The sequence below is a fragment of the Hetaerina americana genome, unplaced genomic scaffold (genome assembly GCF_022747635.1).
Source record: "Hetaerina americana unplaced genomic scaffold, ioHetAmer1.1.p SCAF_2, whole genome shotgun sequence".
Classification (NCBI taxonomy): domain Eukaryota; kingdom Metazoa; phylum Arthropoda; class Insecta; order Odonata; family Calopterygidae; genus Hetaerina; species Hetaerina americana.
The window spans coordinates 16747197-16770032 of NW_027286763.1; the positions used below are offsets into that span (position 1 = coordinate 16747197).

The 22836-nt window shown below is 38.5% G+C and overlaps 2 protein-coding genes across 2 annotated transcripts in view; both read right to left on the reverse strand.

The window, feature by feature from the left end:
- LOC139687585 (mantle protein-like) overlaps nucleotides 1-5448 on the reverse strand; it is a 50404-nt gene extending 44956 nt beyond the window's left edge. The window contains exons 1-3 of the mRNA XM_071584800.1: nucleotides 5408-5448; nucleotides 3883-4084; nucleotides 3434-3813 (exon numbers count right to left, since the gene is read on the reverse strand). Coding sequence (XP_071440901.1) covers nucleotides 3434-3813; nucleotides 3883-4084; nucleotides 5408-5419 — 594 coding nt within the window. The 5' untranslated portion in view covers nucleotides 5420-5448. The remainder of the gene's footprint in view (nucleotides 1-3433; nucleotides 3814-3882; nucleotides 4085-5407) is intronic.
- A 9443-nt stretch (nucleotides 5449-14891) lies between these two features.
- Nucleotides 14892-22836, reverse strand: part of Vps15 (vacuolar protein sorting 15) — a 56859-nt gene continuing 48914 nt past the window's right edge. The window contains exons 24-27 of the mRNA XM_071584847.1: nucleotides 21749-21874; nucleotides 20327-20484; nucleotides 16691-16869; nucleotides 14892-15353 (exon numbers count right to left, since the gene is read on the reverse strand). Coding sequence (XP_071440948.1) covers nucleotides 15017-15353; nucleotides 16691-16869; nucleotides 20327-20484; nucleotides 21749-21874 — 800 coding nt within the window. The 3' untranslated portion in view covers nucleotides 14892-15016. The remainder of the gene's footprint in view (nucleotides 15354-16690; nucleotides 16870-20326; nucleotides 20485-21748; nucleotides 21875-22836) is intronic.

The following is a 22836-nucleotide window of genomic DNA, read 5'->3' on the forward strand; positions in this document are numbered from 1 at the left end:
ATTGCGACTTTTTATTTGGTGGAACGTGGTTTTAGTGCGGTCATTGAGCTTATTTCCAAGCAGAGAAAGAGACTGCAGGTTTGTGAACGCGGTGAATTAAGACTCTTGCTTGGTGGCATTAAACCGGACGTTGGAAAACTGGTATCCATCCCATAGTAGTAGTATTCAGGGGAGGTGATCGACAGCTAAGGTCATTTGCGCCATTAGGGACGGACAGGAAAGGATGAAGAGAAACCCGGCGTCGGCATTAGCCTACTCTTAACGAAAGGTGCCAAGGGGTCCGATCCGACGGACGACGTACTCACTCAAAGTGCTCTCCACAAATTACCTCAAGTAGTGATCGGGCCGCTAAAAAAATATCTGTAGCCATCGGGATTCGAACCCGGACCCTATGGGTGGGAGGCAAGAACGTTAGCCACCACACCATCCCGATCCCCGTGTATCAAACTAAAAGGAAATTAGGCTGAAGAATAAAAAAAAGTTACTCGAAATAACGTGTTTTTATTTTTTTCCTAAGGTCTTATTGAAAGTCCCACCAATCTGGAAGATGATTAATGAGAGTGAAGGACCTAATAAATCAAATATTGATTCAATTAGTTCAATGAAATTGCTACCCTCTTTAAAATTGTTTTGAAATCCTTTCACGATGGAAATTGTGAGATAGTCACCAGGAAAAAACATCGAATTCTAGCGGTTCAAAGTAATCGGAAAGTAAAAAGTAGGTTAATTGAAATTGCCAAATATTTAAAGAAACGATATACGTTGTAAATTGTCAGACTGTTGGCCTGTCCCATCAGAGCGCGGTAAATACATTGTCCTACTTGAGAGAAAAAGCTCTAAGAAACCAAATTGATGGAATTTTCGATATTTCAATATTTTTATGTTTGAGTGAAAGTTAAAATCAATTTTGCACTCCTCGACAGTTTTTCTGCTTTGGGAAAGAAATCTGGTGGATTTTGATTTTGATTTTTTTTTAACATTCCGAGGCGCAGCAAAGTAGGATTTTGAAAATACGTCGCCGTTCATTTCATCACTTTAATATATTTTCAATTGTTTAAAGACTCTAGGGGCGAACCTACGTAACAATAGTAAGTAAGATCAATGGTATTTGAATAAATAAAATAACAAGTTGCCCTATAAGGAAGGTGCATTCATTGTAGTAGCAATAGCAAGGGGGATGAATTTCATAATAACCAGAATAATAAGGTTGTGGCGCGTTATATTTCTAATGCGTATTTAAATATAGCTCCAGTTTTCATCGCATTTCTCTCTTAGCAGTTTCGTGGATATTTTTTCTCACCTCTGGAGTTTTCACCGTAGACAGTTTTCATCAGACAATCTCGTTTCTTCGAATCAGTGGTTTTCGTGGTTTTGGTGTTAAATTGCTTTCTCATGAATTACAGCCCATCTCAATCCATTAGCTTGCATTTTCGTATGTAGTGCAGGCAAAACTCAAGCATTGTGACTTTGAAAATGGAATAATACAAATTTCCGTATCATTTATCAAATATTTTCTTTGAATTTTTAAAATGAATCGTAATTCTGGAAGAATAAATAGCGTATTTTTGTATATTTTATCGAAATACTGCTGTCTGATTTGGACATAAATGTTTCGTAGAAAAAATTGTGACAAAAAATACGAAGCATCGTGCTTTTAAAAAAAATTCATTCAATGCAAATCTGTAGATAATTCATAAAACTTGGGCTCAGAAACATGGATTGATGGGCATGAATGCCCGTGTCACTTATCCAACCTTTTTAAGACCTTGGCCCCAGCCATCTGCGAGAGGGTTTCCCAACTAAATGAAGCCGAAAAACCTCGCCAACCCCCCAACCACAATGTCTGTGGGGTCTTTCCTGAAGGTACCCGTTTTCAGTTCAAACAGAATCTTGATAGTCATGGTAACTTCGAAAGAAGTTGAGGTTTCTGTGCTCTTCTCTTGTCAAAAGTTCCAGAATTCAGCAAGGGAACCTGGATTATGTTGTATATTCGGCTGCAAATCAATCAACCGGAGGAGGGAAACATTTAAATTTCTGAGGGGAGTTGAGAGTTACTGAAATTGCGTAAGAAGATTCATTCCTAACGAACTCATTTGCCAATCAATCAATTCTGGAACCACTTTTGGATTCAGTGGCGATCAAAAGTAGTTTCATGTGTGGACTCGTCACATTGTACGCATGAGAAAATCGACTGAGGAAAATTCGTTCTACTTGAACTTTGTTCCGAGACTGTAATACTATACTTTCGTAGTATTACAATGGGCTTTGTGCCAAATTGTGACTCACGGTGGTTAATTAGTGTTTCAGATGTAATACTCATTTGGTGTTCTATTTGCTTTAACTCATGTGGTAACTGGGACTAAACTTCCCTTATATTATTAATTTGTTGGCCACTTACGAGTATATAAAGACTTAGGAAAAGATGATAGGAGAGAGTTTTTATGAAACATTCGTGGCGTATATCAGCAGGAAATGTGCCCGGAAGACTTAGTCAGACCAGCGTTTGTTCCTAGTCGAAAAAAGGGAAAAGTGACCGAATTTGAGGACTATGGGACAATATTTTTGATTTCGCCAGCAGCTGAAATGGTTCTCGGGATTATCAATGAGACAATGGAGAGCAGGATAAATGGTTACTTAGGAGATGATCATTTTGTGTTCAGGAAGATGAGAGTCACGCGTGATGCCACAACAGTAATGAGATCACTAGTCGAGAGAAACATAGAATGCAATCCGAATATATTTTTCTGTTTCGTAAATTTCTAAGAGGCGTTTGATAAAGTGAATTGAATAGAATTAATGAACATATTGCGGAAAATAGGAGTAGGTTGGTAGAATGGTGGTGGACTTATGGTATTTAATCTATATTAGTTAAAACGTCTGACGAAATTTAATCCATGTAAATGATGTATTTAATAAAACCATGAAAGAGATGTTTTTTTTTAACATTCCGAGGCGCAGCAAAGTAGGATTTTGAAAATACGTCGCCGTTCATTTCATCACTTTAATATATTTTCAATTGTTTAAAGACTCTAGGGGCGAACCTACGTAACAATAGTAAGTAAGATCAATGGTATTTGAATAAATAAAATAACAAGTTGCCCTATAAGGAAGGTGCATTCATTGTAGTAGCAATAGCAAGGGGGATGAATTTCATAATAACCAGAATAATAAATCTTTGGGTTATTTGGGAGCATTTATTGTAAAAATCTGAGACAACTTGAACAAAAACGATTATCTCAATCGGTTAACATGATCTGTGTGTAACAAATGAGACGAATCACAGACGGATTTTGAGTGAATTCTTTCATGACGGTGCAAAACGGAGTCTTTATCAATATCCGCCATCTCCGTGGCCTCCGCCGTAACCGCCTCCGCCGTAACTGCCTCCTCCATATCCTCCCTCCTCGTGGTGTTCTTTGTGCTGCACGTAGACGGGCACTTTCTTGTAGATGGTTACCGGGTGCGGCACTGGCACCTTGACGGGGACGTGCACGTGGTAGGGCACGGGCTTAGGCACGAACACCTTGTAGGGTTGGGGCACGGGCACTTTGTGTGGCACGTACACAGGGTACGGGACCTTCTTCTCCACGGTGACCGGGTAGGGCTTCTCCACGGTGACGGGATACGGCTTGTCCACGTACACGTTGTAGGGCTTCTTGACCTCGTACGGCACGGGCTTGTCCACTTTGTAGGGCACGTGCTTGACGACTTCGACGGGGTACGGCTTTGGCACGGGCACGGGGACCTTCTTGAGGACGGTGACCGTCTTGATGTGCTCCTCGTGGTGGTGACCCTCTCCTCCGTATCCACCCCCTCCCGAGTACCCTCCGAACCCGCCCCCTCCAAAGTGTCCCCCGCTTAATCCTCCTCCGTGTTCGCCGCCATATCCACCCTCGAACCCTCCGCCGAATCCCCCGTGGCCGCCGCCGAATCCCCCGAAGTGCCCCCCGCCGATCCCCCCTCCGAATCCCCCGCCGTATCCCAAGCCCCCGACGCCCCTCTTCTCCGGCTGCTTGTCGCCTTCCTTCGCTCCTTCATCGGAGGACGCTAAGGCGACCGCAAGGGCCAGGAGACAGGCGAGCGTCTACAATGGAAAGTGTAATGAAGGTAAGCAACATACTATGTGCGAAATTTATCGTGTAGAATCCTTCCTCAGTGCAAAATTACGAGGCATGGAAATGCATCACCGATGGACGGAAAGAATAAGTACATCCTTTTCGAAAATGATAGGGAGTCGGGATGTTACCGTGACTAACGTACTCGCTTCCCATCGAGAGGGCCTTAATTCGGATCCCGAATATGGCAGATATTTTTCATTGGTATCACGATCCCTACTTGAGGTGGTTTGTGCGGAGCACTTAAAGTGAGTACGCCGTTCATCGGATGGGACGTTAAGCTGCGGACCCTTTGGCGCCTTTCCTTAAGAGTATGCTAATGCCGACGCTGGGTTTCTCTCCACCCTTCATCCTTTTCTGTTTATCCGTAATGGCTCAAATGACCTCAGCAGTCGGTCACCTCCCCTAAAACTACAACCCGGCTACTCGAAATTAATTTGATTTCATCTGAAAAGTATGAACACTCTGTCCCTAGTGTATCAACACGATATGTCAAAAATTAATTTATGCCAAAGAAAGTTACCAACCAATTTTTACCAACGAAAGTTGGTAAAAATTAATGTTAGCATAAGTAATACTATCTATTTCAGATACCAGGTGGAAATTTACAAATCAGCTTCTGAAAGTTATCACACAGTTTTACTCTCTTAAATAGCGTTGGTAAAAATATTTTTTGAACCAAATATATGTTATTTAAGAACTCATTTAAGATATGGAGTGATAGAGTTAGAAAAGGAACTCTGAAGAAAAGTATAACTTCTGTTTACTGACTTTGTTTAATTTATTAAATTATTAATTAAGGTACGATATATCATGGAGAATTTTGAGTAGTAGGATTTCTAAATTCAATTAAAAATCAATCGTTTCTTTTGGATTAATTTCAACTGAAGTATACTGTCGCAAAACTCAGGAGCAATAAGGAAAACGTGAACACCCGCAATGACTCAGCACAACTGCCCTGTCTCAGCCTGTATTGTGTCGAAACATCTGATGACGCGAGCATACCTAGTACTTACAGTTCCGCCGAACTGCCTGGTAACGATCAGTTTTAAATATAAATTCCGGTCGACAGATGACCTCGCAATTAGGTGATTGATTGATTGATTTTGTTAATATGGAACCCTTAAATCCAAGCTTGCCCCGGGATAACTTCCTCCCTCAGGAATGAGTCGCAGAGTGAATGCATTATGCTCAGAAATGCTGCTAGCAGAAATTCTGCTAGGCAGAATCGCTGACAAAGCCCTAGCGATCAACGCACACCTCACGAAAGCTTTTTTCGGAAGCAGTCTCACCTGTTGCTTCATGTCCCGGTGCTGTGGGTGCCGTGCTGGGAGATGGAGGCCAATGTGTCCGTTACTGCCGGGCACCACGCTTATATACGCGCCCCCGTCGGACTCGCGATGTGCTTCGCAGCATGCTCGCATCCGCGAAGCGTCCCATATCCTACCCCCCCTTCCCCCTCCCGGCCTCCCTGAGAACACATCGCTTCTTTCCCCCTTCCCATGAACCGCCCTTCCAGATGGTCTCTCCTTGCCATTTCTCCTTTCTTCTCCTCTCTCCCTCGCCTCGCACCAGCAAACTCCCCCACAGCCTTTCGCCCACTTCGAAAAATTTCCCCCGCTCCGAAGGGCGAGAGAGGCTATGTTACGCCGCTCCGATGCGCTCGACCCACCCCCACCTCCTTCCTCCCCAACCCTCCAACCCCTCCTCTCCCCTTCTCACACCCTCTCTCTATACCGCTCACGCTTTCTAAGAATTTCACCCTACGGCAATCCTCGGGAGTAATCTACTAGTATTGAAATCACTAGTCCACCGATCAAGCTAGATTTTTAATTGGCATAGGTGCTAATTTCAAATACATTTCTAAACGAGACCTTTCTTAGAAACCATCAAACAACATATTGCAATGAAATATATCATCAAATTCCGCATACCTAACTTCCTCGCCTCATTGCGTTCTTTTACGTTACTTCCCCTTCCCCATAAAGAGTAATGGGACGATATGGAGATAGAAGTGAAAGTCATTGTATAATTCGTAAAATCAAATTGGTTTGCGGATGAAAAGCTTTAGCTTTGCGTTGCTGGGATGTTGAAAAGCATTGCAAAGCGCAAGTCAGTGCAAGATGTATGGGATGAGAATAATTGTAAATAAAGCTAAGGTTTTGCGGTTTTCGAGGAAGAGAAAAGCTAAGTTAAATATTAAAATTAGAGCTAATAAACTTGAGTAGGTGGTACAGTTTACCTTTCTGGAAAATGTTTTGGACATAAACGGTCGAAGTGGTAAAGACGTAAGGGGAAGTATTCCGTTAGGCAAAGAGCCGTCCACAAGGAGGAGAGAATTGATGACAGGGATGTTTAGTAAGGCTGTTAAGAAAAGGCTGGTCAAAACTTAAATATGGAACGTGGTTGTGTATGGCACGGAAACATGGTCATTGAAGCAGTGTATTAGGCGTAGGTTGAAGGCTTTTTGAATGTGGGTACGGAAAAGGATGGAGAAAGTGAAGTGGGCAGAAAGGAAACCAAAAGAGGAAGTGCTAGGCATGGGGGAGAAAGGGAGGGGAGATGGAGGATTGAGAAAAATAGTGGTTGGGGAGGAGACATTGGAGGGGAAAGGGGGTGGGGTGTCAGGGTGGGCAAGAGGTAAAGGGGGAGGAAATGGGAGAGGGTGGGTCGTTGAAAGGGGCAAGAAGAGGGGAAGGAGGGGCAAGAGGAAGGGAAGGGAAATTGGAATCTGGAAAACATCACAACAAATTTGTGTCCTCTACCTGCAAGGTCATTATGTCTCCATCTTCAGTTTTCACTTGACCTCTCTCCCATATTCCTTTCCAAAGTGAGCCGTGCCAGCCATGCATCATACCCTCTTCTCATTTACTCTCCTCAATCCCTTCCCCCCTCACATGCAAATACTTTTGCAGACATGATTTTATGTGATGGAAACTTGCAATTTAACTTTCATGTCGAATCACTGTAGCAACTTTCCTGAGGGGTTTGTACTATCTAATACACTTCAATATTATTTGGTTTTACGTAATAATAATGTATGTGTACTTATACTATATTTATACTATATGCATGTTTATCTGTAAACAAGAAGAAATTTGAGAGAACATGAATATTCATCAAGATTAAAATATGAGGGAATTCAAAGAAAAACATGAACTTGAAAGAATTATTATAATGTTGAATTTCACCAAGTTTAGCTGCGATTGTATTTCATTATTTATTTACTATTCCATTATATATTTCATTGCTTAGTTTCATTCTGGAAATTATTACTCCCATGGTTGAACGTTTTTGGAAAGCTAATGATTTTTCATTTAAACTACAATTCTCCTCCTAAAGCTATCGTCATTTGAACTACTATTTGAACTACTGTTTCATTATTGTCATGTGAGAAGTAACAATTTCCATTATTCTTCACACCCACATCTCAATAGTCTCCTATCAATGTTTTCCCTATTGCCCTCTGGCATCTGGGCTCATTGGGTGCAGGTAGGGAAATTATCATGTCGCATTGAAAACCTATTCTTGATGATGATGAGAAACCACCAAAGTTAATTCTCCCAATTGACTGAAAGAAAAGCAAATAAAGAGATAATAGCCAAGGGAAGAGAGAAGAATAGTGGGAATAAATTATAAGAATTCTAAGGAGAGTACAAGTGAATCCAGGAGATGATAGATAGTTTGATGCAGAAGAATATTATAGAGGGTAGGTTGTTGGCTAAGAAACACAGAGAAGGGAGGAAAAGAATAGGTATTTCAGATGGAATCAAGGGAGACAGAAATCCATGGGAAAGGATACATAATGCATTATGATTTAGAAAACTATCTTGCAGATTACTAACAGCAGCAACAGGAAACACAGCCTCAAGAATTCATGAGATTATAATCAGCAAATTAACCCATCGACACCTCAGCGTGAGCACGCCAAATAGTATGCTATCACAAATGCTCGTAAAAATACTACCCAATGTGAGAATGGATGGAAAGCAGACCAAAGGATAGCAGCCCATTTGCCATTTAGTTTGCAGATGGTGAGATATTTTTGCTGAAGATAAGGAGGATATGAAATTAAAACCAACCAGTTCAAGACTTCTACTAGTTGGTTAAACCAATTAGTAGAAGAATACAGTGCGTTGGGTTAGATATAAGCACATACAAATTCAATTTTATTTACTGCAGGCTTATGGGAAAGGAATAAATCTATACAGAAAGGATATAGTGGTAGAAAGTGGGATGATAAAAAATGTAACTGGAAGATGTGGTTTGTGAATATGGAAAGAATTATAATGCATAATAAAGCATAATAATGATGAAAACATGAGAAAAAACTTTGACAGAAGCACAATATCAAATATTTTGGAACATAGGGTTTGTGAATGGAAAAGTGGAGCAGAAAGAACTTTGACATAGAATAAATAAAAATATCTACATATGAAACAATAATTAACACAGCAATGACATATGGCATGACACAATGATGTCTAAAGTGTGGGTGGTATCCTCCATACAGATGATGATGGAAATTAAGAAATAAGATGAAGAGGGCCACAGCAGAGTAAACAGTCATAGATGCAATGAATGAAAAGCAGCTAAAGTGGTGCATCCAGGAGTAAATCTGCATAATACTCCGCAGCCTCCACAGGGGTGTGTGCGGGAGGTGTCAAGTCACCACCTTGAAGCAAACTTACGTACGCAGAGGAAAAATATATTTATGCAAAAACCTTTTTAAGTTGCACCGATGCAAATATACGAGGGTGGTCTGAAGAGTTTCCGACCTCAGAAAATTTTAGAAAAAATGTCTTGTACCCTCGTATGTACATATATCAACTAACATGCACATGCACCTACAAATGTAGAAAAATGTATCCAATAAGGTGTTAAATTAGAATTGGAAAGCAAGAAGGGGAATTCTACTGTCACAGGGATATGCATGCCCTCAAAGACACAGGTAGGGAATGTGACATGCCACAGCAGACAGGCAGCAAGAGCTCATCCCCCCCTCACACAGGGATGAGATGAGGGATGTCCTTTATAACAAGCAGTCTGAGACATGTCTAAAGGATAAAAGGAGAAACTTGAAAACAAACAAAGCAGGGCAAGAACTAATGTGACAAGCACAAAACGAGGGTAATCCCAAAAGTACTTGACTCAACAAAGAAAACACAAAAATTTTGGAAAATATTTTTTTTTCAATATAATCTCCTTTCAGATCTATACACTTTTCCCAGCAATTTTCAATAAGTTTGATACCCTTTTTATAATAAGAACTGTCTTGCTCCTCAAAATAGCCATTAACTGCTGACATCACTTCTTCATGTTTGGAAAATCTTTGACCACCGAGCTTTTTTTTTAAATTTGTGAACAGTAAAAAAATCATCGGGGATCAAACTTTAATTAATGAATTTTGGCCATTGCAATGATGGATTTGTGAGCTGGTGCATTGTTTTGATGAAAAAACGCTTTCTTCTTCAGTAAATTGCAGCATTGCAATAAGTTTGCTTAATACTTGCCGTTGATGGCTTTTCTTTTTTCAATGAAAATTATCCCACGCGCATTCCATAAAACCAACACTATGACCTTGCCTGCAGATGAAACAGTCTTCACCTTCTTTGGAGCCAGTTCTCCCTTTTGAATACATTGTTTTGATTGTTCTTTTGTTTTGGGGTGAAGTAATGGACTCATGTTTCATTCATGGTTATGAAACAGCGTAAAAATTCTGCTTTGTTGCTTTGAAACTTTGCTAAACACTCAATCGAAACATCTTTATGGCACTGGTTTTGCTCTAGTGTGAGCACCCATCTTGCACAGTTTTCTCATGTTCAAATTTTCAGCAACATGTGAAATACCCACTTTTTGAAATGCCTACTATGTCTGCTAGCTCACGCACTTTCAGTCAACGATCATCCAGTATCACTTTGTGAATTTTCTTCACTGTTTCTGCAGTCATCACCTCATTTGGTCGACCAATGCAATGCTCGCCTTGACAGCTCTTACAGCCTCATTTAAACTCTGCTACCCAATATTTTACTGTTGTAAACAAAGGAGCAGATTCACCCAGAGTAGAATCCAGTTCAGCTTTAAATTGGTTGGGCTGAGGCCTTTCAAATAAAAGTATTGTATCACATAACAATGACCAATTTTCTCCATTTTCACAAATTCACTGAAAACGTTCACTATTGATGGCTGCCAAACAAATACTAAACAACGTGGCATCTTCAAACTTGATATATATGCTTTATAGATTGCATAATTTCCAATAAGTGATATTTTTCAAACAACTACTGCCATCTCTAGGTCATGCTGGGTACTTCTGGGACTCCCCATGTATATTCTTTAATGGCAGTCCCAGGAAGGGCTTTTGACAACAAAACAAATGAGATTAGTGAATGTGCATGCATTTAAGTAAAACTAATTATTCCCTTGATGCTGTGGGTGGCAAGAAGGATTTTTGCTACCTATAACCCTGCAGTTACTATCCTGTATTGTCCATGGGAAGAAGGAGTCAGCTAGTTCTGGCATCTATTTCCCAAATTTTATATTCATGATCCAAGCGATCAATGTATGTTGGAGTGCAAATTACTTGTGAGACCTAGGCACTGAAACATGTGGCTCTGAATTTATTTAGTAAATTTAACCTAGCATTGACTTGTCTTTCTTCTAATGATTACCAACCCATCTCCAGAAGCATTTCTTCAATGCTTTTCATTATATCTAAACAGTTTTAAACAAAACGGGCTACCCTGCAATGAATCTTCTTAATTTCTCGAATGAGGTCTTTTTCAGTCGGATCCCATACACATACATGGACCACAAGGATCCAAGAGGCAGGAAAACATTGAAAGAGAAATGATTAGAAGAGGACTAATCCTGGTGAGTGGAATGAGAAACAAAAATGTGGATGTGAGAAGTGGCAATCTAAAAGCAATAAATTAAAGATTTATGCAGAGCAAATTGATTTATTGTAATATTTAAGATAGGGTTTATGGATATTAAAATGAGCCTGGTATATTGCAGTCTAAATCAGCTTCCTGTCAGCATCACATTTCCTGCAAAGTGCTTCATCCAATTTTCTTTTTGTTTGTTTTTCTTTTAAGCCAATTTACCTTTTGCATCCTTGCAAATATTACCTATTACCATTTCCTCTCCTTATTCGTGGAAAAGCTCACACAATAATGGACAGCCCCATCTTCCCATCCCTTCCCATCCTGATTCTCCATCTGCCACATACACTTATGCAATATACATGAAGTGTAGGTAACAGAAAATTTGCCAATCTGTATTTCCTTGTAATCTACTACTCTCTTCTGTTTCATTCATTCATTGAGTCTACTATTTTACTATGCCAAACACCTCTAAATCTCCAAAACCTCTGGCTGTACTCTTGTGTTCCTTTCTACTTGTGATATCATTATTGCAATGGTCTCATGAGTGTCACTCCCCTTCCTGAAACCAAACTGACCATCCCCTAAGCAATCATTTGCCCTGGTCTGCATCCTCTTGTTAAGTACTAAGTGTCTAAGTACTACTTTAATTGCAGTCAAAATCAAGCTAATTATGATCTACATTTATCAAAAAGGGCACCCTTTCCCATTTTTTGGGATGGAACTAATACTGATCCGATGAAATTTACCAGCCTAGTTCTTAGCTCATACTACAAATTAGCCCATAATAAATCTTCTTTCCACATTTTTCAAAATCTTGGAGTGGTTTTGTTGGATATTTTCTAGCCCCATGGTCCTATATGATTTGATCCTCTTAATGTCCTTTATATATTGTAAATAAGTATGAATGAACCTAGGCCATCCCCTGTCCACCCTGTATTCTTAATTTCTAAAGATGCTGGCCTAATAACATTACCACATTGTGTATTCTTTCCATTTGATTCTTTCATAGGTTGACGAGTAATTTTCCTGCCAAATCATTGATATCGTTTTGGGGATTATCCCTTCTCAGTTCATGACAGTGCTTTCACCGTCATGTCACCCTTTCCCTGCAAATTTACTTTAAACTATCCTTGCACTTTATCCTCCAGCATGCATTTACTGCAGTTATATATTATTTCTTTGTGCTACCTTCTACATATCTCTCCATTTAAATTTTTCAAATACCGCCTTCCTTCCTCCATCTCTCACTTTATAGTTTCTAATTTCTCTTTCCTCAGCATCATCCTAACATTCAGAAGTCCTGTTTTATTTGCTTAATTTCTCTTCAGTTTCTTCTTACCAGCTACTGCTATTGATTCCACTAGTGTTTACCCATGGCACTTACTTGTCATTTCCCATGATGCTTCTCTCACAGCTGGACACAATACAGGGAAAAAGAGTGAAGTGGCATATGTTCCAGCAATCATTCTGAATATTTTTTAATTCAATCTTATAACTTGATAATAATTAAATAAATTCAGAGCCGTATGTTTCAGGGCCTACGTCTCACAAATAATTTTCACTCCGACATACATTGGTCGCTTGGATCATGAATATAAAATTTGGGAAATAAATGCCAGAACTAGCAGACTCCTTCTTCCCATCGATAATACAGGATAGTAACTGCAGGGTTATATATAGCAAAAATCCCTCTTGCCAAAATTCAAGAGAATAATTACGCCTATTCAATTGCATGCACTTTCACCAATATCGTGTGTTTTGCTGTCAAAAACCCTTGCTGCATGACCTTTCGCATGGGACTGCCATCAAAGAATGTAGTGCCCATCACAGTATTTCTTGCCCTGCTTTGTTTGTTTTCAAGTTTCTCCTGCCATTCCTTGTCTCTCTCTGCAGTGGTATGTCACATTCCTTACCAGTGTCTTTGGGGGTTTGAGACCAAGAGTGTCCATGTGATAGTAGGATTTCCCTATCTTACTTTTCAATTCTAATTTCCCATGATATTGAATAGATATTTACTATGTTTGTAGTTGCATGTTAGTTGATAATATATGTGTTTGCTGGCATGCAAGTTAAAAAGATTTTTTCCTGAATATATACACCTCTGAGTGCGTAGGTTTGCATGAATGCATGTGGTTTTATTTTCTTTTATGGAAGTCCAAGACGGGGGTTCCAGACTTTGCTTCCCTTAACAATGATTAAAAACAAATTCGGACACACTCATGGCCACGCTTCTTCTAAATTGGGTGACGGTGATTTAGATGCCTAGTATGGCGTTACCAAATGCAGATGACAGATGATTGTAGGAAATGCCCATTTCAGGGTGGCCGGAAGGGTGTTTGGTAAGGGTTTTTCGTAAGGTTTCTGGTAAAGGTTTTCAAAGTGGTTTTTGAAAGCATTGTTGTAAAGAATTTTTCGTTTATTTAATAAATTTGCATTAACAGTTTTTTGCATGGGTTTATAATAATATTTTTTTGTAAAGGCTTTTTACACAGGGTTTTTAATAAGTGGTTTCAGCAAGGCTTATTCGACAGAGTTGTATGTAAGGGTTTTGCTAAGGCTTTTCTTAAGGGTTAGGAAACCCGAAACCACCAAGTATTTTTCATAAGCATTTTTTGTTAGGGTCTTCCATCAGTCTTTCTTGTTAATGTTTTTGGTCTGGGATTTCCTAAGGGTTTCCTTTAAGGGGATTTTTGAAATAATATTTCATAAGGATTCTCATAAGAGTTTTTCAAAATGGGTTTTTAAAAGGTGTAAGGGAATTCTGTAGGGTTATTTGTAATACAGTTATTTGTTTCTATAATGTTTTTTTGTAAGGGTTTTTAGAAATAGTTTTCCATGAGATTTTTTCTTAAGGGATTTTGGGAAGATATTTGCATAATGGTTTCTTTTAAGAGTTTTTAGTAAATGTTCCTGGTTATTGATTAAAATTTCATTTAAAAAAAAGTCGGGTCTCCGATGTGACTGACTGGGAATAATTCTCTCTCCCTTCGTGATTCTTAAGGGTGTTATGTACGAGCTTTTCGTAAGATATTTTATCAGAGGGTTTCTCGCAAATGGGCTCGAAAGGGTTTCCTGGTGATATGTGATAGTTTTTTTTAAGGGTATCTCGTAACGGTTTCTCATAAAGACTTCTTGTGAGGGGTTTTAATTCATTGAGGGTTTTTCATAAATATTTTTATAAGGATAGTATCTTAAGGTTTTTTAGGGCTTTTTGGTAAGGGTTTCTGGTATATTTTCTGGAAACTTTCTCGTAAGGATTTCTTTCAAGTTATAGCAATGGTTTAACAGAAGTGTTACTGATAAGGGTTTTCATAAGGTATTTTAATAAGGGTTTTTAAATGATTTTTCATATGGGTTTTTGGTAAACCTTATTCGAAATGGAGTTCAGTAAGGGTTTTACGTAAGGAATTTTCGTAAGGGTTTCTGGGAAGTATTTTTAAGGGGGTTTTATGGAGTTTTTTGTACAGGCTTTTGGTAAAGGTTTTTCATAAAAGTTTGCGGTAATGGTTCTTCGTTATGGTAATGGTTGTTCGTAAAGGTTTTGGGATTTTTAGTAAGGGGTTTAAGTAAGGGTTTTTCGAAAGGATAGTATGTAAGAGTTTTTGTAAGGGTTAGAAAATAAGTAATAAAAAATGTAAGGAAAAATAGTCTGAATGGACTAAAAATAAAAAAACGTTGTTATTCTTCAATCACTCAGAAACGCATTTTGGCAACGACCGGAAGCAGTCCCATTAGCACATGGGGCAATTGGGAGAAGCCATTTTATCTCCTTTTTGATTCCTGCAAAAGAATACAAGATGGGTAGAAGCGCATTTTGGTGATGCCTGGGAGGACTCCGAATTTTTAAATCATCTAACAGTTTAAGGAAAAATGAATCAGTTCCGCTACCTTAACTGATAAAATGTTTTAGTACACCAAAATATATAGGAACTTATATACATTATAGAGCACAGATTTACAGATTACAAATACCTTTACAGATTTTGAATAATAAATACTGAAGTTAATAAATTTTCACTTCCACACTTTTATTACACCATCCCGAGATCCCGTGAGTAGGAAACACTGAGTTGCCTGACACAAGGCCACATCACTGATCCAGTCATGGTGGCCAGCAGGTGGCTGTTCTGGACCAGGGCGCGGGCAGTCCTGACCAGAGCTGATACCCTGGCCCCCACTGGACCCCAATCCTGGATTTCCCACGGACCCCATGCTGAGACTGGAACTGGAGCGCAGAGGCCCAGACCCAAGCACACTTGATGGGGGACCTGGCTGGTGGTGATGACTAGAGTATTGCCTCGATGACTGAGCCACTTCTACAACAACATTTGTTCCATCAATTAACCGCGACCTTAAAGAATGAGGAAGATTTACAAGATAAGATTCAATGTAATAATCTCTTGCTATTTAAATAAAAATATTTCTAGCTAATTTTCTCACTTCAACAAAAATCACTTTTGTTGAAACAGTATTCCGATTCTTCTCATGATTTATCATCCAGCTCTCAACATGTGCAACTAACTTCAACTGCTGGCCTTGCTCAAGCTTTCGTCATTTAAGAGCCCAAGAAAATATAGTTTTGTAACTCATATCTACTTTAATACTATAATTTACTAATTCCATTTTCTAATTTTTCCACTCGCATATTATCATCTCAGTAGAATGAGGGACAAAATGCCTTTCAGCCATCCCATTTCCACATTCTGAAGCATAAATCTTCTCTATTTAGATCCCTTGAGGTTATTCTAATTTTAACTTTTAATGCAAAGCTTAGTTTTTGTTATTATTTTGATATATAATCAAAATTTGCATTAAAGGCAATCATCTTCTATATCTTTATAACAGTCTCATTATACCTAAGGTTGAGTGCCCGAGGACACTGAGTTTATTAGGAGAGATACAAATTGCAAAAATTTCAAAGCTTAAAAATCATTCACCTACACCAAGATACAAGGTCTTTGCAGGGGGATGACATCCCCTCTAGCCCAAGGCACATAAGTTTTGCAAAAGCAACATATTTAATGCAACTAAACACACTACCTTTAAATTATTTACCATTAATTTTGGCAAATTGTTTAGGAAGTAATTTTAACAAAATATTAAAACTTGATTGCTTGCTACTGGCTCAGAAGAGTGATATCATCGAAATTTGTAATAAAGACAACCATTTTCTATGCCTGGTTCAGGAAAAATACTTGATAGTAAGCGTTTTATCTGGAAAATTGGCTTTCATCTCATTTGTTAAAGTGGTATTACTGTACCCTCTGCCGATAAGATATAGTCTAATTTTAGAGCTCATTTTGGAGTCAAAAAGTGCGCTATTTGCGCTGGGAATCGTCAAACTTTTAAAAGGATATGTAGAGTTAGAATAAAGGTTTTCAAAGGATTTTTAAACCTTTTTAGCTGTATTAACAAATGTGCACCTATTTTGCTTAAATTGTTGACTTATGTCAAATTTATTTTTTTAAATGCCCTTCCCAAATTAAATTTGCTTTCTAATATGAAAATAAGTATTTTTACTACTTTATTGTCTCCAATTCTCCAAGTGAGAACCATAATCTCTAGCTATTCTACAGGTCGGTTGAAAGAAATGATGATGCTATTTAAATGAATAAAAAAGGATCTGGGTCCCCAGGCTAATCTAACTTCACAAGTCCTTTTGCAGGGACTCCATAAAAACACACTCACTCATAGGAGACAGAAGATGCCATGTGTGGTGGGTCTGAAGCAGCTGGAATTGCAATGCAAGAGGAAGATGGCGACTCCAGATCCCAGTGTCTCAAGCGCATATCCGTTCCACCAGCGAGAAGGAAAGGGGCTCGATCGACTAACCCAACCGCCATTGTGCACACACTGTGCGGGGACATCTGGAAAGAAAATATATTGGAGCAACTATGGAACCACATTAGCTTCAATTAAGTCATCCAGAATATTTAATCCCAACAAGCTCTTTATAGAAAAGCTTAGATACCATATCTTCTTTAGCTTAAACTTTTAACCCAAGGTGAACTGCTGAAAGGTAAATGCCCACATTTAAAGCACCAGTCTCATTTCTAAATATACAAGTGCATACTTGATTATGTATTTCTCTATCTTTTATACTTTCACTTCTTAAATCAGGAGCTGTTTAAAAAATGTTATCATTCTGCATTCTAGTCAACATTCTCATACAGAGAGATCAAGTGACAGTCTCAAACCATATTTCCCAGTCAAAATTTCCACTTTGTTTTCTCATATACAATGACTGCCCCAAAAGAATCCGACCAACGATAATAACTCTGGGGTGGCAATATTCTTCATCATCCGGCTCAAGGCATCCTTTGAAATAATCTTCATCCAACTGAACAAGATGCTCCCGTTGGTGTTCCCACATCCTGACACAGTTCTGGAAGTCCGTTTTCAAAATGGCCACCTTAAGTGCACTCGTCACATACATTTGAATCATCTCTATGTTGTCAAACCAGTGCCCTTAAAGCAGAATTTTCATTCTTGGGAACTGGTAAAAGGTGAAGGGGGCTAATGTAGAACTAAATATCGGTGAAATTAAAATGAATATTTCATGACTCCATGAATGACAGAGGCTGGTGAGGTTGTGTAATCTTGTTTTTTGCCAAAAACTGTTGCACACGGTTGAATACCCTGGCACATTATCATGATGAAGAAGCAAGTCGACACTCACCTGAGAGTAATCCCCTAAGTCTCAGAATTCTCTAAACATAACTTCAGAATTTTTCAGGATTCCAAGATCACTTTCTAGTTCACGCACAGTCAAACAATAATCTTCTTCAATCGCAAGTCACATCTACTCAATATTTTCCAGTGTTATTGAGTGCAAACCTTGGCCAGAATGCTGGTCACTGTCAAGAGACTTGCAACCATCTTTTAAACTACTTGTACTACTCTTTTTCCATTGTTTTACCCGTACACTCATCCCCAAAGGCCTTCTGTATAAATTCAATAGTTTCAGCGCTACTCTTTTCAAGTTAAAAGCAAACTTGTTGGTCACATCTCTTCCATCATTTTCAATGATAACAATATCCAACGAATGCAAAGAAAGTACTAATAACAACTTAAACAACTTAACAGCTTAAACAAATACACACTGCTCATGAATTCAATAAAATATCTCATTGGTAAATGCAGCAGCTGGCAAGTTTGTGAGGGGTCACTGAGTTCTTGTACTGTACTGCTTGACCTTCCGGTGTGGCGTTATGAATGCAGGTTGAGTCACTTCTTCCTGACTCTATGCATAATTTTAATGATGGCAAAGAAAATATTCATGAAAAATAGGAAGCATACAAAAAATAAAAACTGACATCTGGAAAAAAACTGTTACAAATACTTCTCATATCTTGCACTTAACTTTGCATGAGGGGGAGATGGATCTCTAACAAGGATACATAGACATTGGGTAACCAGCTCAACCCTATGAATGACCGAGGTGAAACTCAGCTGACTCACTCAGCAAGGAAATGGGAGGAATTACAAGGAAAGTGCAATTATATGTTTACAAGTATTTTTTCACTCTCATATCAATAATTACATGAAATTCGCATGCATGTTGGTCTTTCTTACACTAAGAAATGGCAAAATTGAAAATTTTATCATTGTGTCTTGCCTGAATTATGTTAAGATCCAATATTTAAATGCCACATTTAATCGATAATTTTGTGGAGTGATTGAGAATTGAGAGGTTTCATTGTTGACTACAGTGATGTGATTCAAAATTAAACCAATTGCCAAAAATATTTAGTACAGTAGAACCTCATACAATGAGCATAATTCATTCCACAATCTTTATGGCAAAGTGAAACACTTGTTTAGTGACACATTTTTTCACATATAAATTAACGTAAAATATGATAGTGAATTTCCTGCAGAAACAAAAACTAATGAGCAAGGTCTATTCAAAGAAATTTATAAGCACACTGTTTAGGATCATGTATCATGTTCATCTTTTCTTCTACCATGGCATGAACCCACCTGTAATGCAAATTCGATTTTAAAAACAAAAAAGAATGGAAATAATTAGTTTATTTTTTATGATACAATCCTAATTCCTTTTAACTAGAAATCTGTCTACAAACATTTCTTTTGGCCAATGCTCCCGAATTTTGTAAAAATGCGACTCTCCATTATCTTTAAATAAATTTCTGGCTGTAGAGCCACTGCTTTATTAGGGCAATACTTCTTACGCATGGTACGATGCAACAGTTTCCCACAATCTCCACATCACATTTAGCCTGCTCTACCTGACTTCACACTCCATGAAGGATCGTGGAGTTTCTGGAAGGTAAACAAGCAGGGGTTTCATTTCAAATCATCGCCTACATTGGCACTAAATAGCAGTTGGAGATGGTCTCCCATTGCCTTATGGCTGGGCAACGCATTATCCTCTTCTGACACACCGGTTTTCTTCAGCATCCTCTTCCAGAAAAGACCCATCTTGTCATGATTAAAAACCTGTTGCAGGAGATAACCCTGAGAATATTCAAGTTTCTTGACGCTGCAGCTTTTTTGGGGCAGGGGGACATTTCACCAATCCATTATGAAGACAGCACTTTTGTTTTCATGTCTTGTCCATAAACACTCTTGATTCATCACCTTTTATGGTCCTGGACAAGAAGGATTCATCCTCTTCAGTTTGATCAAACATGAACTTGACAGACCTGAACTCAATGTTGTTTCTGGTCAACTGTCATCAGGCAAGGCACAAATTTGGCAGCGACACGATGTATCCTCAATTTTTCAGTCAGGATTTCATAACACAAGCCAATCAAGATGCCACAGTCTTCTGCAAGTTTCCTGACAGTCAAACATCGATTTGCAGCAATGAGATTGTTCATTTTCTCAATGTGGGAGTCATCAGTCGACATTGATGGTCATCAGGAACGCTCATCGTCTTCTGCCCAATTGCCATCCCATTTCTAGTCGGGTAAAACACTATTAGCATGGGGTACATTTCATAGCCTCCTCATCATAAGCCTTGACAATCAACTCGATATTTTCTGTGAAAGATTTGCAGAGTTCACTTAGAATTTCACAGAAGCTGCTCCTTCCAAGAGCTCATTTCCACAGATCTGATTTTTTGCCGCACTACACAAACCCCCCTTCACATTAATGGCCATAACTAATCAACAAAATGAATGAAGGTGGTTATTCAGGAAGTTTCTGCTGACACAAGCTGATTAAAAAATATCCATCTGGGCGGCACACTATTCAAAAAGTTCCGGAACTTTTTTAATCGACCTTGTACCAGGACAAGGACATTGAGGAATATTAAGTAACAGATTGTCAGGAAATATATAATTATTAGGCTTTAACCTGTGTTTGAGAGAGAGGAGGAGATGGGCTAGCCCATAATACAGCCCGCCTTGATTGAGTTTCCAAGTCCCAGAGTGAAATTTCATTGTGTCCTTGAACAGCAGAAATGACCCACGACTGTTCCAGGGGGTGCCGGACAAGTCTCCGCACTCTGGCCCCTGAAAAATACAAAGCACGTATTTAGCGCGGACGCATAACTTCCAGGGAAAACGAGTGAAGCATCCCACTAGGAACACTACGCCACATGAAGCACCCAAAGTACACAAAAGACCTCTTAACAACCCCAGCTACTCCTTGTGACAGCTTGCAGAGCATTATGATAGTGAACCTTGGTCCATACAGAACGTTATCGTTTTGTTGAAAGAATCAGCAGGCATATAATCTAATCAAAAAAGATATTTTAGTTCATCACTCTCAAATATAAACAAGAGTAAACCTACATAATTTTATTACATGCAGAAATACTCCAGCATCATGCAAACATGGCTAGGTCTGATAAATGAGACATCTTTGATATAGTAACCATGCTGTTGAAAAGAATAACGAAAAAATACCATTTGAAAATATTATTCAAACAATTTATGGCTTGAAATATGTAACTTAGTCTTTTGAAATCAGTAGCAGGTGATATAACAGCATTCTGTTTTAATAGTCTGTGGGAATATTCTGTATTACCACCACTGCACATTAATGTTTTCAAAATAAGAAGGGCTAACCAATAAAAAGGAATTAATAGAATCCACATGCATTATCTGCTTTTGACCTAAAAGGTCCTTGATAGATAAACAGGATCAATAATTTAAAGCATACAAATACTGCATAGCGTACCCGTGCCTTAGCAAAATTAATTACAAAAAAATAGGATTGGCATGAATCACGCAACCAACTATAAAATAACAATGAATGAGCAGTCATAAAAATACAATGACAACTCACGCACATAGAAGTCACATTGGTATCAATATTTAATTGACTTTTGGCAGCTATGGTGGAGATTATCGAATCTAGGGCAGTCCTGCACTATGGAAGGGCCTTGATTGGTGTCAGGGAAGTGATCACGGATACTCGTGGTGGATGGAAATGCATGGGAAATCAGTAGCCTTTCACTGAGATGTTAGACCTTAGACGTTAGAATTGCCTATTCCACGTCCCACCATGTCCTTTATTGTAATTGCTCTTGAACTTCAACCCCCAACGCATTCTCTCTAATCCAATTTGATTTGTTGATGTCATTTGTCTTAGTTGATTTGTTGGGAAAATTCTGCTTAAGACATCCCTAGTGAGTTATATAATGAATTTGAAACTCCAATAGCCGTAAACAGTTTCCCTAGTGAGTACTTATACCTACTAAGTTTAGCATATCAGCATCACCAAATACAGAGCAGGGAATGTATACCACTAAAATAAAAAAGTAGTACTTACTACTTGGATGGACAATGGTTGAAATGGGTAACTGAAACCTCAAGTCCCAACAGACATGGTAACCACTGCTAGTTCCAACAGTCAGCCAACTTTGACGGGAGTCAACACACAAAGATGTTATCACTCCTGGTGGGTAAAGACAGGATCACTTTAGTTACACATAAATAGAAAATATATGACCTATGCTTGTCCCTTCTTGAGTTACGTTTAACATTATTACATAATAATAATTCATTCATTTGTCCAGAAACTAGGTCCACAAATATGTCAAACATATACTTTAACTTATACTTTTATGCTAAACTTATACTTTATATCACAATTTTTTTTTAAATATAATACATGAATAAGACATATATATGCAAGTACATACACACACCCATATACTATAATATTTGCATATTGTTGCATTTGGTTAAGTCAGAATTGATGTGGTGTGACAATTACAGATATTCATTTATAAATTGGAATATTATTTTTCAATAGATTCAATAGATTTTCTTGAAAACAGGCAGATACTACTTTTGTTTCATATCTGATTTCATGGGGAAGTTTATCAAATAACCTTAAGCCCATTACTTTAGAGCACATGAGCAGTATTGTGTGTCCAGACAAATGGCTGGTGTAGGCTGCTGTGTTTTAAAGAACCTCTGAAATCGGCCTAGTGGGAATTTTATTTTAAAATACCTATATATTAGGGAAATCAATCAATTGCATTTAGCTACATTTTTCTTTTATTCATTTTAGAGTATAATCTCATAATTTCAATCTTCGCTGATTCAAAATAGATTGGCATCTCAATAGGGCATTCATAGTTAGCATATTCATTCCTTAAGGCGCCAGTCCCAAATCAAGTATATATCAGGGCTGTCAAGAAAGTAACTTACGTTTTGGCCTAGCGTGGTGGTGGACCACCATCTTGTTATCTAAACATCCCTACACTCAGTACACATCCTGCTGTGGTAGTCAACAAACTGTGGTTCTTCAACTTTGCTCACAGCAAACTGTTAAAATGAGTGCTGTAATAGAAAATCCCACGAGTTGTGAAGTGTGATCTGTGATTAGGTTTTTAGTGGCAAAAAGCCACA